This window comes from Ovis aries, chromosome 15, assembly GCF_016772045.2.
Source record: "Ovis aries strain OAR_USU_Benz2616 breed Rambouillet chromosome 15, ARS-UI_Ramb_v3.0, whole genome shotgun sequence".
NCBI classification, from domain to species: Eukaryota; Metazoa; Chordata; class Mammalia; order Artiodactyla; family Bovidae; genus Ovis; species Ovis aries.
The window spans coordinates 53,940,318-53,955,727 of record NC_056068.1 but is presented as its reverse complement, the minus strand read 5'-3'; the positions used below and the strand labels follow the sequence as shown (position 1 = coordinate 53,955,727).

The window sequence follows — 15,410 nt, the reverse complement described above, 5'->3', positions numbered from 1 at the left end:
GGGAGTGTGCAAGGAGGAGCTGGGGGCCTCCACTGTCTACTGGGCTGGAGAAAAAGGGTGATGGAAGGAAGGGCATCAGACATAATTTCATTTGACCGCTGCCTACTGTGAACAGGACCGTGAAGACCACTTCCTACTATGAACAGGACCGTGAAGAGTGCTTGAGGAAAGGACTCGCTGTCTAGCCTCTGCTGTTGGGTCAGGGCCAACCAACTGCACTCACAACATGGAGCTCTCCTGCTTTGGGGGTGGGGTGCACACAGTAAGTCCATGTTGGTGACATATCCCCCACTGAAACAACTGAAAAATTCTTGTTTCCTAATCCAAATCCATCTGCTATTGCAGGTCTCTTGGAATTAGGTAGAAAGTCAGGGTGCAGGAAATGCAGAATGTCCTGTTCAGTGGATTATCCACACAGAAAAGAGGCCTGAAGGGTTCCCACAGCCCCAGAGCCAGGCTTGTTCCAGCCTCCTCAGTCTATCCTCCCTGCCCCATCCCAACTACTGCCCATAGCCCGCTCTGCAACCAAGTAGGAAATGCAAAGTCCACTGAGGAGGGGCCAGTGTTCCTTGGACGGCACAGTGTGGGGCTGCCTGGGGAGCGGGGAGGCCACTCTGTGTCCCTCAGGCCCGAGACCACTCAGCTGCCTCTTGGCCAGACCATCCTGACTGGCTGACCACAGAGCCCAACCCCAGGAGCTGGTCTGTCCATGATGCTGAACCATAGGCCCAGTGGAAGCTCCTGTGGATTTAAGGAGTATCCAGTCATTGCTCCCTTGCCTAGAAAGCTGCTGCTTGCCTTGTCTACCTGATGACGCCCTGACAATGAGATAAAGCAGCTTGTCCTTCAAAACCCAAATAGGTAAGCCTTCAGAGAAGGCTTTCCTTCTTTGGGATTACTGACTGTAAGGCCCATGCAACTGTGGAACTGTCTGGGGCAATCTCACCAGCCCCCACTGATCTTGGAGAGAACCTATCAGCAGATGAAGGTGGGAGAGGCCAGCAAAAGAGAGAAATAAGAGAGGAAGGGAATCTTCCTTTTAGGCTCCCACAGCCCCTCACCTTGTGCCAGCTGCTGATTACAAGCCCATTCTCATCACATCAGGAGCTGCCCAAGGGGCTGAGTCTGATTCACCCAGTGGCCTCTCAGAGTCTGGCCGAGAGTCAACACTCAGCAAGGTTTGCCGAGCAAAAGGAAGAGCAGATCTCTGCTCTGGCTATTCCTCAGACCCCCATCCTCCACCTCGGCTCTCTGCAGGGCTGGGTGACCGGCAGCTTCAGAGCCTCCAATGTGCTTCCTCAGGAACTCTGGTTTCTCACCAGCCCTGTGAGTTTGGCACCCTCATTGCCATTTTGATGGTGGGAAAGGCTTGAGGAAGTGATATAGTCAAGGTCACTTGACCAGAGGGTGGCCAAGTTGGATTCAATTCAAGACTAACTTCTAGGCCAGCATTCTGTTCCTGTGTTGGTCTCCCCAAGTTCCTTCTCTCTTCTCCCCAAAAGAAAGTGGGGGAAGGCTGGGAGGGGACAGGAGAAAATGCATGGCTTATTTTCCTCCAGAGGGGCAGGTGAGGGGCACGCATCTTGTGTAGTAAGTTAAGTGGTGGCAGGCCTGGGGGTTCCGGTCCCAGTTGTATCACTGATTCGTGTCTTCTTGGCCAAGTCACTTCACCTCTCTGGGTTTTGGTTTCCCCATATATAAAATGGTGGTGGGGAGGATGACTTCTATGATCTCTTTGACTGCTTGGACCCCGGTGCCCACCCTCCTGAAGACACCACCTAGATGCTCACCACCTTGCAACAGCCCTGGTACAGTTGCTTTGCAGATAGAAGCAAGGCTTCAGCTGGGCACTCCCAGGTCCAGCCCTCACCACTCAGCTGTCAGCATCTCTTCTGCCTCAGTGGTGGCTGGTGTGGATGCCAGTGCTGCAATCAGATGCCAACACTGCCACTACCTGCATACCCAGCCCAACTGTCCCACAGTCCTAGGTGGGGCTGGCAGGGAGCCTCAACATTTGGCCAAATTTCAGCTCCACCCTGCTCCCTTGCTACCCCTTCCCAGCCTCTGCCAGCACACTGAACTCTGCACGCTGTCTCAGCACCAGTCCATTGAAGCCAGTTATCTACTTCCTCAGCCGTCCTCTTCAGGCAGCATCTCTTAAGTTCCAAGGAGGGAACTTGATTCATTCATGTGCCCAGAGCAGTGTGCCCAGTCAGACTGACAAGAGAAGGAGCTCATAGGGGTTTACTGCATGAATGAACAAACCTGTAAGTCCCAGAGGCAGCTGAAGGCCAGGATGCTCAAGTTGCAACTGAGCTGCCAGACAGGAAGGCCTCCAGGCTTACCACTGAGGACCCCAGAGATGGAGCAATGGGTGGGGGAGTGAGCCTTTCTCTCCTCCTCTGAGCATGAGTCCCCCCCTAACCTTGCTATGATGAGAACAGAACCCACTTCTTACAGATGTCTGTTTCTCACGAAGGAAGATGAGATGGCAATAGAGTAACTTGACCTGTTCTATGAAGAGAAGTTTTCAGTAACCAATCCAAACAGCTGCTCCAGGGCACCACTGATTTCACCATTTATTTTACATAGCTCCTTTGTTCCTGGATTTGGAAAGGCAGAGGGAGCAGAGCTGAAAGAGAGAAGCCCAGAGCAGCTCTCTTACCCCCAGAGAAGAGCCCCCTGCCCCCATGTCTATATGGGGCTTCCCTGTCCCACAGCATTCTCTGGGAAGGTAGACAGGCAGGGAGGGGCAGCCTCATTTCACAGAGATGGAAACTGAGGCAAAGTGAGGCCAAAAGATGTTAAACCATTTGTTTTGAGGTCATGGTCTAGAGGAGTCAGTCACGACTCAAGGCAGGCATTCGAGCTTTGAGATCCTCACCATTTCCATGATGCCAAGCTCCTGAGGGCTGGTCCTCACTACACCAGCCAGTCCACATCCCGATATCAGGAATACACCCCGGGGAAGGGAGGGCTGCCTCTCTGCCTCAACCATGTCCCAAGTTTCATGGGGCCATTCTCCTGCAGACTGGCTATGCAAAGAATGTGAACCCCCACCCACATGCTCCCACAGGTTGAGAAGCTGCTACAAGAGCTAAGCTGAAGCTGCGCATAGCAGTAGAGCCAAATACCTCTGGTCCCCAGCCCAGGTCGGGTGTGGAACGCTTCTTTGCCCAACATCTGATAGCAAACTGACCAGGCCACATCCAGGACTGATGAAACCAGCGTTTCCTCTCATACTGGTCTGAGAGGGCAGGGTCTGAGCCCCAGTTTCCATAATCTGAGAAAGGGTGTTGGGCCAGCCCTGCCCTTGCATGGCTCTGTGACCTAGGGCAAGTCACTTAGCTTCTCTCAGCTTTAGTTTCTCATCTCTAAAGTGAGGATAAGGGGACTTCCCTGGCGGTCCAGCGGCTAAGAATCTGCCTTCCAATGAGAGGGCATAGGTCGGGGAACTAAGATTCCACCTGCCACAGGGCAACTAAGCCCGCATGCCACAATTAGAGAAAGCTCACATGCCACAGTGAACACCCGGCGCAGCCAAACAAGACAAAAGACATAAAGAGAGGATAAGAATCTCTCTCAGGGTGGTTGGGAAGATTTTTAAAAAAAAATGCATGTAATGTCCATTTGGCAACTGTTGAGTGACTGACACCTGTTGGGTGATTAGCTCTCATCACGGCATCTACCACTGACCAGAGCGGGAGGGGACTGATCAGCGACTGCAATGTTTCAAGGCGCCTGCGACCATGAGGTTATGTGTTAAGAGGGGAGGGAGCAGAGTGGCGGCAGCGGCAGGGGCGGCTCCAAGGAGGCGGCGAGGCCTCAGCAGGGCCCAGAAGACGAGATGTGGGAGGCAAAGAGGAGGAAAGTGGGTGCTGGGGTGGGGGCGCCAGCCAGAACAGACTCAGAGGGAGTTACAGTGAGGCAGGCCAGAGGCCAGAATGTTCAACGACCCAGGAAAGGAGGTTCACATGAACCCAAGACAGACGATGGGGTCAGGGCTCAAGTGGACAAAAGTGGCCTCCTGGAGCAGGTAGGTGGGGAGGGATGAGCCTGGAGCACTTTTGAGGTGCCTGATACTGTTGTCAGCCCCTGGGGAAAGAGCAGTGGACACAGCAGGTCGAGTCTTACCTGTTAGGGGCTTAGATTCTGCTGAGGGAGAGAAAAAACACCTACACACAAAGGTAGGGTGTAACGTCAGGCAGTGAGGAGAGCCACGAGGAAACAAAATTTGGGGCAATCAGCTAGAGGGGGAGACAAGAGGGTCCTCAGCCCTGAGGAGAGGAAGCCCTGAGCAAGGCTGACTTCCTGCCACGTGGAGGTAGGGGCACACGTGACATTCCCAGGTCAGGCCTCCGGGCGGCCCACACTGCGTCCCTACTCTCCTTTGCTACTGGCATCCTGGGAAGCGGCTCGTCAGCCTAGAGAAGCTAAGGAATATGGGTGTCCAGAGAACCTGGCCTCCAACTTGCAGGAGTGTAGCCCTGGTGAGTCACTTCCTATGCAAGTCTCAGTTTCCTCATCTGTCCAGTGGGGCTAATATCCACCTCGCTAGATTCTTGTGAAAATTAAACAATAGACAGAAGCGTCATAAAAGTCAAGACCTGTGTGTATGCGGGATAATTACCAAGTAAGCCTGGGTTTCCTTGCCTGACATATGGGTGTAATAACCCCTGTCCTGTCTTGGAGCAGAGGCGCTGGCGTCAGTACACTTAGGATTCAAACCCTGGCTCTATCATTTACGGTGAGACCCTGAAGGTCATTTCCCCATCTAAGACTCAGCGTCCTCCTTTGCTGGGATGTAGCAGTTGTTGGGAGGAATCCAAACAACCTGTGGAAAAGAGACAAACAGCATGTGGCATGTCTGTTAGCCAGAAAGCTGCCAGTGAGGTTGCAGAGATGTGGACAGCTGCCAGGGGCTCCTGAGTGGGGACGCCATCCTGCTCACATCCCCCAGCTTCAAGGATGCCACACGTGGGCCCAGCCAGACTGGAGCTCTGCCCTGGTCCAGCAGCCTCCAAGTGGACAGTGAGGAAGTTGCCCCAAGCTTCTGCAAAGGGCCGGGCATGAGGCTGCATCGAGGCAGAGAGATGGACATTCTGACTCCCAGGAGACCCCTTGAGGTCCAGGAAGCCAGGCCAAGTGCCAAATAAATGCTACATCGTCAAGGCTAGGGGTGAAAATGCAAGATTCTAGAGGGAGGCAGAGAAGGGTGGAGGCCGAACGTTAACATTCATTCAGCAAGTACTTTCCAAGTACCCTTTACAGGCCAGGCTAGGTATTGCCCTAGGATAGGAACTGCTAGCCCCTGCCTCTCCTCTGTTTCTTGGGCTTCTGTGGGAGGCAGAGCTCTGCCCTGGGGCTGCCCACTTCAGCTATGGCTGGGGGAGACAGGGCTGTGAACAGTCAGGCACAGAGGGTAGGTCATTGGCTGAGGAGTCCACGAGAGGTGCCCAGCTGGCCCGGAGGATGCTCTCAGGGCTGCACCAGGTGAGAGGCAGAGGATGAGTAAGCTTGCCAGGCTGACAGAAGGGAGGCACAGGGCCAGGAACCCAGGTCCTGGAGTCCAGCAGGCAAAGGACTGGAAGGGAGAAAGGGCACAAGGTTAAGGAATTAACTGCAAGTAGTTCAACCAGGCCATGCGACTGGGTGAGGCTAGTCGAGAGTGTGCAGGGGGAGCCACGGAGGGCTGGAAATGCCAGGCCGAGGAGTCCCAAGAGCACAGATGACTGACCAGGCTCCACCCTGACAGCAGGGAAGATTGCTGCCCACTCCTCCCATGCCCTCCACCAACTTCAGACGGTGTAAGGGCTCTGAAGCAACTCACCAGCTGTTCACCTGATCTCAATATGCTGGTGATTTCTTCTCTGGAAAGACTAATAATCTCCCCTTTAAGGGTTAGGTGTTTAATCAGGTAATCTTAAAGAAAATTAAGTGTCCTTAAAGCAGGGCCCACTGGGACATCTGACCCAAATGGGAAGCCGATACACACTGCTGTGGTTGGTGTGCTTGCTGGGAAGCTCCTGGCTTGCCCATCAGCACCCTGCAGAACTCACTGGATTCCTCAGTTGGTCCTCAGGGCCCCCCCACAGAGCATCCTGGCAGGAAGCCAGGCATCCTAAGTATCTACAGATATACTGGGACTTTGGGCCTCCTTCTCCTCTCCTTTCTAGGTCTTTTTCCCAATGGCATTCATTAGAGGTTTGGGTTAAATTAGTTGAAATCTGAGGTCTTGACAACTTAGGTTGACTAATGAATTATTATCCACAGAAGATCCCCCTAAAGAAACTACAAGCCCCTCCTTGAGCTGCTCCAGAGGCCTGGATTTTCAAGTATTGGTTTTCATGCAGTAGGGTAGGGTCCTGGGAGGTGAGGTCAAGGAAGTGGGGCTCTTAGAATGCCATGTTCCTGAGACTCTGAAACTGCGACTGGGACCCTGGAGGTGACTGCTGAGGACCCCAAAGCTCTGCTTTGCTACCCCCATCTTCTGACACATTAAAAGAATAGCTACTGAAGTGGGAGGGGTTGCCATGGCAACACTACTAGCTTGTTGGTATGTCACCACCAAGGAGTCCTCAAAATAGGCCCTTATCACGGTACATGAGCAAGTGTGAGGAGCTAGGCATGTACCTGGGCCCCAAGTAGGACACGAGCCCATTTTCACAAGGACAAGTTGAGGACACGAATGAGGAGGAGGTTGGCCCCCTGGATCCCATAGCAGTCCGGGGCATGATCAAAATCACATTTCTGCAGCAGAGCTGGAATGAACCCAGCGAGCTGCCTTATGCAGCCCTCCTTACTGTACAGATGAGGCTGAGGCCCTAAGAGGGAGCATCATGCCCAAGGTCACATAGGAAGCAGATGCAGAGTGAGCCTTCTGGCCTCTAGATCTGCTCTAATAGTAAAGTGAATTCACAGTCCTTGCTTCTGTCAGTTTGCCCAAAGGGTGTGTGGCTTCAGCTTCCTTGGGTCTGTACCATAACCTGGGCAGATATTGTCATCATGCATTTGTTCATTTTACAGATGAGGAGACTGAGACTCCTAGCCCCAAGCCCTCAAAACTGCCAGCAGCAGCTCCACACCCAGGAGGTTCCAGAAGTGGTACAGGCCAAGAAACTGCCTGCACCAGGCTCCTTTCCCAGCTCTCAAATCTCCACCAACAACCCGGGCAAAGTGCATAGGCAAGCCAGCCCCCGCCTGGATACAGCATCTTCTGTCTCCCTTAGCTCTCAGCACACTGGGACCTCAGCTCAGGTTAGGAGCCCAGAGGTCCTGCCATCAGACTTTCCCGCCCACCCAAATCTCACGTCTCTATTTATGCTGGTCCCTCTACCTGAAGGTTCTTGATAGTCTCTGAACCAGTAACACTGAACCAGTAACACTGGTTCATTTTTAAATATCCAGATGACTGTCACCTCTTCCAGGAAGCCTTTCCTGACGCCAGGATGATTTAGCTGCCAAACCCTCACTTCCAGGCCTCCTCAGTTCCCCATGCTTCCTCCCCCGTCACTGCGTGGATCACTGTGCGCTGTCATCCCCCTAGTCTCATTTCCTCAAAGGTAGGGACCAGGGACTGACATGTGTGTGGCAGAGTCTGACACACAGGTGATCCACCAATGAACTGAAGGGCCTACGCCTGAGTCCCCACCGTAAGAAGGCTTCCTGGATGCCCCAGGCAGTCTGCCGCTCGTCACAGTGTTGGCGACTGTGTCACATAAAATGAGTGACAAGGACTAACAGGTGAGTCACAAGTTAGTTTACAAAGCACTTTCCATTCGTGTTAACCTAAACCCTTGCATCCTTAGTCTTAGAGTTTCTGATCCTATCTTCCACTGAGGGGGAATGAGATCCTCAGAGGAGAAGAGAGACACCCAGCCAGGTCCTTGAGGGGAGCCAGGGCTGAAATCCTCACTCTCTGGCTCCAAGCCCTGGAAGCAACAAGGGGGACTGTGGTGAGCACCCCCTGCCCCCAGCGATCAGCCCTGGAGCCTCCAGAGCAGGGAATAGCTGCAGGCCCAGCACCTAGCACAGGTGGGCACAGAGGAGGCCTGAGGAAGCACTGAGGACTCGCACTGAAGCAAAAAGCAGGGCTTCTTGCCAAGAGGAATGAGCAGTGCTTGGGAGGGCTGAAGTCCCATTAATGATTCATTCATTCAACAAATATTTACTGAGCACCTACTATACTCCAGGCACTTTGCTCAGTGCTGGGACAAACACCGAGGGAGACAGACAGAGGTCCTGTTCCCAAGGGGCTGACATTCTTCCGGGGCAGACCATCACCCAAACAGAAAAGTACACCTGAGAACTTAGCTAATGAGAAGGGCTATAAAAAATACAATGGGACGGGACCATTCTCCAGATGGTATGGTCAGAAAAGGCCTCCGAGAGGAGACTGAATGTTTGAAAGACAGCCAATGCAACGGCCCTGAAGTAGGACTGAACTGATGGGAATCCTGGGGGAACAGGAAGACCCCAGCTGTTCTAGAGCAGGGCATGGAAGCAGAGGAGTGAGGGCTGCTCACAGGGTCTCCACAGCCACAAGGAGGAGTTTGGAAGGTTTGGAATACAATGAAGGCAACTGGCTGTTCCCCTGGCCTCAGAGTTCCAGGGTTCATGGTACATCTACTCATCAAGGCAAGTTGGGACATCTTGAAAATGCACGAGAAGGGGTGATCTGCCAGCCCCATCATGGTCCCAGAAAAACCTTCACTCAGTCAGGAAATGAGCACCTGCAGTGGCCAGAACCCTGCACTCGGCCCTTCACGGCTTCACCACACTTCTCTCTTAGTTTAAGGCAGCCAGTGACTGGGAGGTGGATCTGGGTTCTAACTCTGGCTTTGGTAAGCCTGGTCCAGTCTCTTCTCTCCGGGGCCCTCAGTGTTCCGTCTGTAATGTGAAAGCTGCCCCTGACCCAGCACTGCCAGAGAGCTGTGATTTTATGACTCAAGTACCTGCTGCAGAACTCAAGGGTGGGACGATGGGGGTGGGGCAGGATTGCCACAGTGGCCACTGAGTCACCAAGTCTGCTAATAAAATACTACTCTTGGCCCTCCCTTCCCAGCTCAGAAGAGCCCTCAGTAGCACAGATAACCCCAAAGTGGCATTTGTGCATTTGGGGAAGTGGTGTAGGCCGGGGGAAGCTATATAGAATTGGGGGAAGGGGAATATGAAAACCATGTTCTCATCCTATGATTGAGAGTTAGGTATCAACCCTCCAACAATCCAGCCTCTTAGTTTCACCTCCTGCTAAGTTCCTGCTTGCACACTCCCAGTGATGGGGAGCTCCACCCCACCCACACCAAACCTGCTGCAGTGGCTGTCAGAAAGCATTCCTCCATTATATCAAATCTGCACCCCCCACCTCCTGAAATTCCAGCCCTGTTCCTGGCCTTGCTTTTGGGGGGCCGCGCAGAACAAATCAGTTCAGAATTTTACTGAAGCTGCCACCATTTCATGCTGGGTCCTGTGGTGAACCCTGGGTATTCAGGCAGGCATCAGAGGGCTCTGATCGGAAGGGCCTTAAATCCAGGGGCAAAGGTAAAGGTGCAACTATGGATAACTCTGCATCTTCCACCCCTGGCGCAGGTAAATCCTTCAGATATTAGAAAATACCAATAGAGACTCCTGTGTCCCGCACAAACTCCCAGCACACATGCAGCACACACCCACCCCCACAGCTGGCTTTTTTTTAGCCCAGGAAACCAGACACCAAGGTATCTATTTCAATCTCACCCATCACAGGTCTTCCCTTCACAGAAGTCATGGTCTCCCCTTAAATATCACCACTGACAAAGTGTTCATCACCTCCCAACAATGAGACTTTATTGGTAAAAACCAGGCCACTGGGGAGTGTCTTCAAAGACCAAGGATGTAGAAAGCAGGTCTAATGGAGATGCCAGATAACACAAGATTTGCTTCAGCTCCCTCCCTTCCCCACCCAGTCTTTCACCAAAGAGAATCCCAGACAGCTAAAGTGATTGGTTTGCATTTCATGCCAGCTCTTGCTACAGTCCATGATGGAATTGTCTGCAGCCAGTTTTTTTAAAAAAAGAAAATGTTTTCAAGACCTGATTAAAACATGGAGACATGCTCCTGAAAGGACAGTAAGTGACTTGGTCAAAATCACTCACTGGAAGTCCTCCTGAATAACAAATTCTAGGTCAAAAACGAGGAAGTCAGGGTCACCTGCTCCTGGAAGATACAACTCACCTCTGTGGATAGCAGAGATGAGGGAAGGGCATCTCCAGGAAGGTCCACCCCCCAGAGAGAGCATCCCCATCGCATTGCTAGGAGACAAAACCACTTTTAAAACATGAGCATGGGTAGGGTCCTTCCTTCCACGTTATGGGCATTAAATGGCACAGTGAATGGACAAGCACTTTTAAGTGAGAGCAGAGACTGTCAGAGGCTATCGGGCCAGGCGCATGGGACAGCTCAGGCTGCATGTACCCAAGATGGCAACAGGAGCTAGGTACCTCTCCAAGGGCAGTGAGTGGCACTCAGACCAAGAGGGGCAGATAATCACACCAACAGCCACAGAGGGAAAAGGGCCAATGCCTAGGATACAGTTAAACTGTGGTACAGCTCAGGGTGGTTACCCAGCAGCCCCGAGAGTATCGTAAGTGGCTTGGAGTAACAGAAGGAAATACTCTAGATTTAACATCAAGAGGGAGAAAACAGGATTTAGAACGATATCCACATCATGGCCTCAATCTTACCTAAATGATGTGTATAAATAAAATTATAATGAAATATACTAAAATGCTATTAGGAAGCTATCTTTGGATAGTCAATTAACCAGGAGCTTTTCATTTCCTTCCTGTTTTTCCAATATTTTGAAATCCAATGATTTGTATGTTTTGTTTTTATAATGAAGGGGCTGGAGTAAGCTATTGTTAGTTACTAAAGAAAAATCCTAAGTAGGAGAGGTTCAGCAAGCTGAATTAAGACTTTAGGTGGAGGGAGGGAGGACTCAAGCAAGACAGACCAGGGCAGCTGTGAGGATGTCCCAGAGTCTCCTGGATTTGTATTTAATCCCCTGGCCAAGGCCCTGTTAGGGAAACCATGGGCAGGTCATGCCTCCTCCCACCTCAGTTTCTCCAAGTATAGGTGAGAGGTGCGGGACATGGAAGGGATGCTCTTCCTTGAGCAGGAAAAGCTGTGGAGTTTGATCTCAACTCTGCCCCTGATTCAGAGAGGACCTCAATTCCACATGGTGGAACAGCAGCACAGACCACACTGAAGGGCACCCAGGGTCCTCTTGTCCTATCTTCTAAGCATTCCAGGCTCACAGTCACTGCTGAGTGGGCTCCCAAGCCTGGACTGGGTAGGGGGCAAAGGACAGTGTGGGCACAGCTGTCCCAGCCAGGCATGTCCCTGGTCTAGTGGCCTGCCCCATCCAGTGCCCCACAGCTTGATCCACCAGGTGAGGAGGGATGGAGGGAACTGCCAGGGGCCAGGAGCAGTGCTGGGGGCTGGAGAGTTCTCAGGTAACATCCTATCTCACAGGCTGGAAAAAAAGAAGTGATGTAACAGAAGTCCCCCAAATTGATGAGTGCTAAGGTGGAGAATGCGCCCACAGGACTACCATGCCAAGTGGCCTGGATCAGACCATTACTCTAACCTCATCTCAGACCCAGATGAGCAGGGGGTAAGAATGGGGGTGGTGGTCGGGGAGGGGGCCGCAAGCCTTCCCAAAAGAAAAGAAAGGGGTTGGGACCTCATTCCCCAGAGCGGCCTGCCCTCCAACAACAAACTCCCACTATACCAACACACTCCTGCCTACCTTGGAGCCCTTCATCACCTCATTTCCTGAAAGCCCTCTCGCAGCTGCATGGCCCAAGGAGGAAGCCCGCAAAGCCCTGCAGACCCTGGGCTGTGACAGTTCATCTCCCAGACCCTTAGTCCAACTCCCAAAGGCCGCAGGGGGCAGCATGGGTTCTCAGTTAGAGCCCTCGCTCAGGGCAGCCGGGCCCGATGCTCACCTCGCAGGACCCCGGAGTAGGCGGCTATGAGGGTCTTCATGACGAAGCCTGTACTGGTCGGGGCCCCGCGGGAAGCCGCCAGACCCCGCTCCCCTGGCCCATGCCCCGGCGGCCGGGGCCAGGGCTTCGCGCCGAGCAGGGGAGCGCGGGGACCGCTACGGCCGGGGGTGCGGAGGGGCGGGCCGCCAGACGGGCCGGAGCACCGGCGGAAAGCGGAGCCTTGGCCACGGCCACCGCCACTGCGCCCGCGGCTCCGAGCGCGGCACTTTGTAACCTCATAAGGGGGCGGGGCCGACGCGGCAGGGGCGGGGCCGGCCGTTCCAACCACGGCAGCCTCAGCTCCGAGGGGGTGGCTGAGCGCCGGGCTCGGCCGGGCGCAGGAGGGCTGTAGGAAGGCGCCCCCTGCTCCTCACGGCTGCGCCGCCCGGGGCGCGGGGTCCTCCTCGCGAGGGGCTGCCTGGTTATTCCTGCTGCTCCCTGTGCCCGCCCCTAGCCTCTCCCCCGCGGCGGTTGGTGCAGCCCGGCAGCAGGAACGTGGGCCGGGAGGCCCCGCACGTGCGGGCCTGGCGGGGGCAGGCGGAGATTTGTGTTTTCGGTTCCTCAGGGCTTCGCTTCGGCTACAGATGCCGCCTCTGATTGGTGGTTGGGACGGAATTAGTTAGGTAGGGTCGGGCTCCTAAACCCCTCAAGTTGCCTCTACCTTTCCGTCTAAACCTCACAGAGCGTGTATACTGTATACTGCTGCGTGCTGGGGATCCAAACCAGTCAATCCTGGCCCTGCCCTGGGAGGTGCTCTCCTTGGTGAGAGGTGATCGCACACTGAAGCTGGCAGCAATGCTAGGCCAAGAGAGAAATCTCTGGCTATGGATTCAGAGGAGAGAGGTCCTTTTCTTGGACTGGCGGCTGGGAACAGGAGGCTGGGTGCACTTCCCAGAGAGATTATTGCACAACAGAGATGGAATCAGATAGACCCGAAGCCAGTTCTGGCCCTCCCTTTCTTGAACCTCAGTTTCCATATCTGTACAATAGGAAGAATAACACTTATTTTGTGAGGTGCTTTGAAAATTAAATGAGGTAAAAATTTTAAAGTTAAAAAATAGCCTAATATAGTACCAGGCACATAGAAAGTTTTCCAAAATTATTTTTGTTGCGCTTTGATGAGTAGTTTTGTAGAAGGTGTGAGGGTAAGGTGTAAACTGTTAGAAAAGGCAGCATGCTTGGGGCAGGGTTAGGGTACCTGGAGTGGCTGGAGCTCAGACAGCTATGGGAAATGATGCTGGGGCTAGATCTTAGGAAGGTTCTTGACTGCTACCCTTGAGACATCAGGGTGGGGATAGCTTTGAGTGGGGAAAAGAGAGTGTTTTTATGTTTTTAAGAGTCCTCCAGCCAATGTGTGGGGAGAGACTGGGGGCCAGGAGGGCTATGAGAAGGTCCCGCCTTTGATTGGTGATTGGGACAAAATTAGTTAGGGTCGGGCTCCTAAACCCCTCAAGTTGCCTCTACCTTTCCGTCTAAACCTCACAGAGCGTGTATACTGTATACTGCTGCGTGTTTACAGCTGCAGGAGGGACCCAGGTGAGAGAGAACCATTCCTGAGCTCGGATGGTGGTGGAAGGATGGAGGGAAGGCCTGGTCTGGAGAGAAGTGCAGGAGGAGGGGAGATCGACTGGAATGCGCTGGAATGACTTACTGCATGTGGATGGTAAGAGCAGGTGTGAGGGCAACAAGCCTGTCAGTGAAAAGACGGATTCCTTGGGGTCAGCTTGAGGAAGCTAGGTGTGGGCTCTCAGCATAAGACGAGAGGGAATCTCTGCTGCTGAGGTCTTTACCGGAAGACCTTGTCAGAAGTCTTGTCAGAAGTCACAGTGCCAGCACAGCATGTGGCAAACGCCACTGATGGGACCTAGAAACCCTGCCGTTTGTTCAGCCTTTTCAAGGTTACAGGAATAACCTTGAGAAAAAAGTCATGGAGCCCTAAGGCCTGAGTTGTCTAAGAATAGAAGGAAAAGCATTCCAGGTAGAGAGAGCAAGCAGGTGGTGAGGCTCTGATGCTGAAAACAGCTTGGTACCTTTTTAGGAAACTGAGGGAAAGCTAGCAGCTTTCAGGTTTGTGGGAGACATAGGGGTTAGCGAAGGCTGGGAGGTTGGATCAGATGGGACGGATTTCTGGGGAAAGAGCAGTGCAGCAAGGTGGATGCTAAAGATGCTGTGCATCCTTCAATCCTCTCCCCAGCGGTGTTTTGGGTCCCTTTGGAGGCAAGACTCCTACTGGCCTGGAGGTACCCCAAGTCAGTGTGTGGCCTATGCCTGCTCCAGAAAAGTCTCCTGTGGAGGAGGCATCGGGCTGGAACACATGGCCCACCCAGCTCCCTCATAGTATGGTCTAAGGGGCCGAGTGTGGGCTGGGAGGAAGGAGGTCTGCATGCTGGCCTTTCTTGTCCCACCGACTTGCAGCAATTCCTTGGGCAAGTCACCTTGCCAACCCTGGTTTTAGTTTCTGCATCCTGAAATGTAGGTGGCAGTTCTTAGCTCGCTAACTGCCCTTGAGTATATGAGGATCAAATGAAATCACAGGATGTAAAATGGTGCCACCACTATGTTATGAAAATAAGCTAGATGAAAGCCCCTTCAGATCCCAGGTTCATCTACTTCAGCACAATTTTTCCTATACACTTTCCTGGGCCTGGCTGTCACTGGGACACAGAAGGTAATCAGACACAGTCCTTGCCTTCGAGGAGCCGTAGCCCAGAGATATGTCCCAAAACCAATGGTTGCAGCAAGACGGCCAGGCTGTAGTGCAGGGACATGTGGGAGACTGTGCCGAATTCAGTCCTTTCTCCTGCGCTGCCACTATCTCCTTGAGCCAGGAGCTTTCCCAGGATCATCAGGAGTATCATCACTCTGTGCCCGGTGCAGGCCTGGCTCAGGTTTGTGGCTCAGTCAGCAGCGGACTGACTAGTGAGTAAGTACAACAGAGTCATGGACAAAGTGCCATGAGCGGGGTGGGGGTGGGGGGGTCAAAGGAGGGAATGGTAATTAAGAAGGCTGAGAGATGACGACATTTGCTGCTGGGCCTGAGTTGAGGAGGACAATTCTGCCTAGCAGAGAGGAAGGAGAAGGCCTTTGGGCAGAGGCTACAGCCTGAAACAGAGGCCTGGAGGTGGGAACCGTGAGCACCCTGATTGGCTGAAGGAAGGATGCTAGAAAGGGGATGTAGGCAGGGAGGAGCAGGAGATAAGGCTGGAGAGATTGACTGGACCAGATTTGAGGGGTCTTATAATCCCACCTGGACTTCATCCTTGGGACCAGACCAAAGGAGGGCTATGAGCAGAGCACCTGGATTAGACTGGAGGGTTAGGATGATCAGGTGGGTGGGTGGTGTGGGGACTTGGGCTAAGGCAATAAAACTAGGACCAGTTTGGG

At 53.2% G+C, this 15,410-nt stretch overlaps 1 protein-coding gene across 2 annotated transcripts in view; it reads right to left on the bottom strand.

The window, feature by feature from the left end:
* The window catches only part of DGAT2 (diacylglycerol O-acyltransferase 2), a 38,526-nt gene extending 26,224 nt beyond the window's left edge, over positions 1 to 12,302 (bottom strand). Inside the window, exon 1 of one of the 2 annotated variants that reach the window (XM_027979550.3) lies at positions 11,988 to 12,302. In XM_027979550.3, coding sequence (XP_027835351.1) covers positions 11,988 to 12,027 — 40 coding nt within the window. In that variant the 5' untranslated portion in view covers positions 12,028 to 12,302. Of the gene's footprint in view, positions 1 to 2,509; positions 2,595 to 11,987 lie in introns of those variants that run through there. The other variant, XM_060399448.1, reaches the window with a different exon arrangement.
* Between the last annotated feature and the right edge of the window lie 3,108 nt (positions 12,303 to 15,410).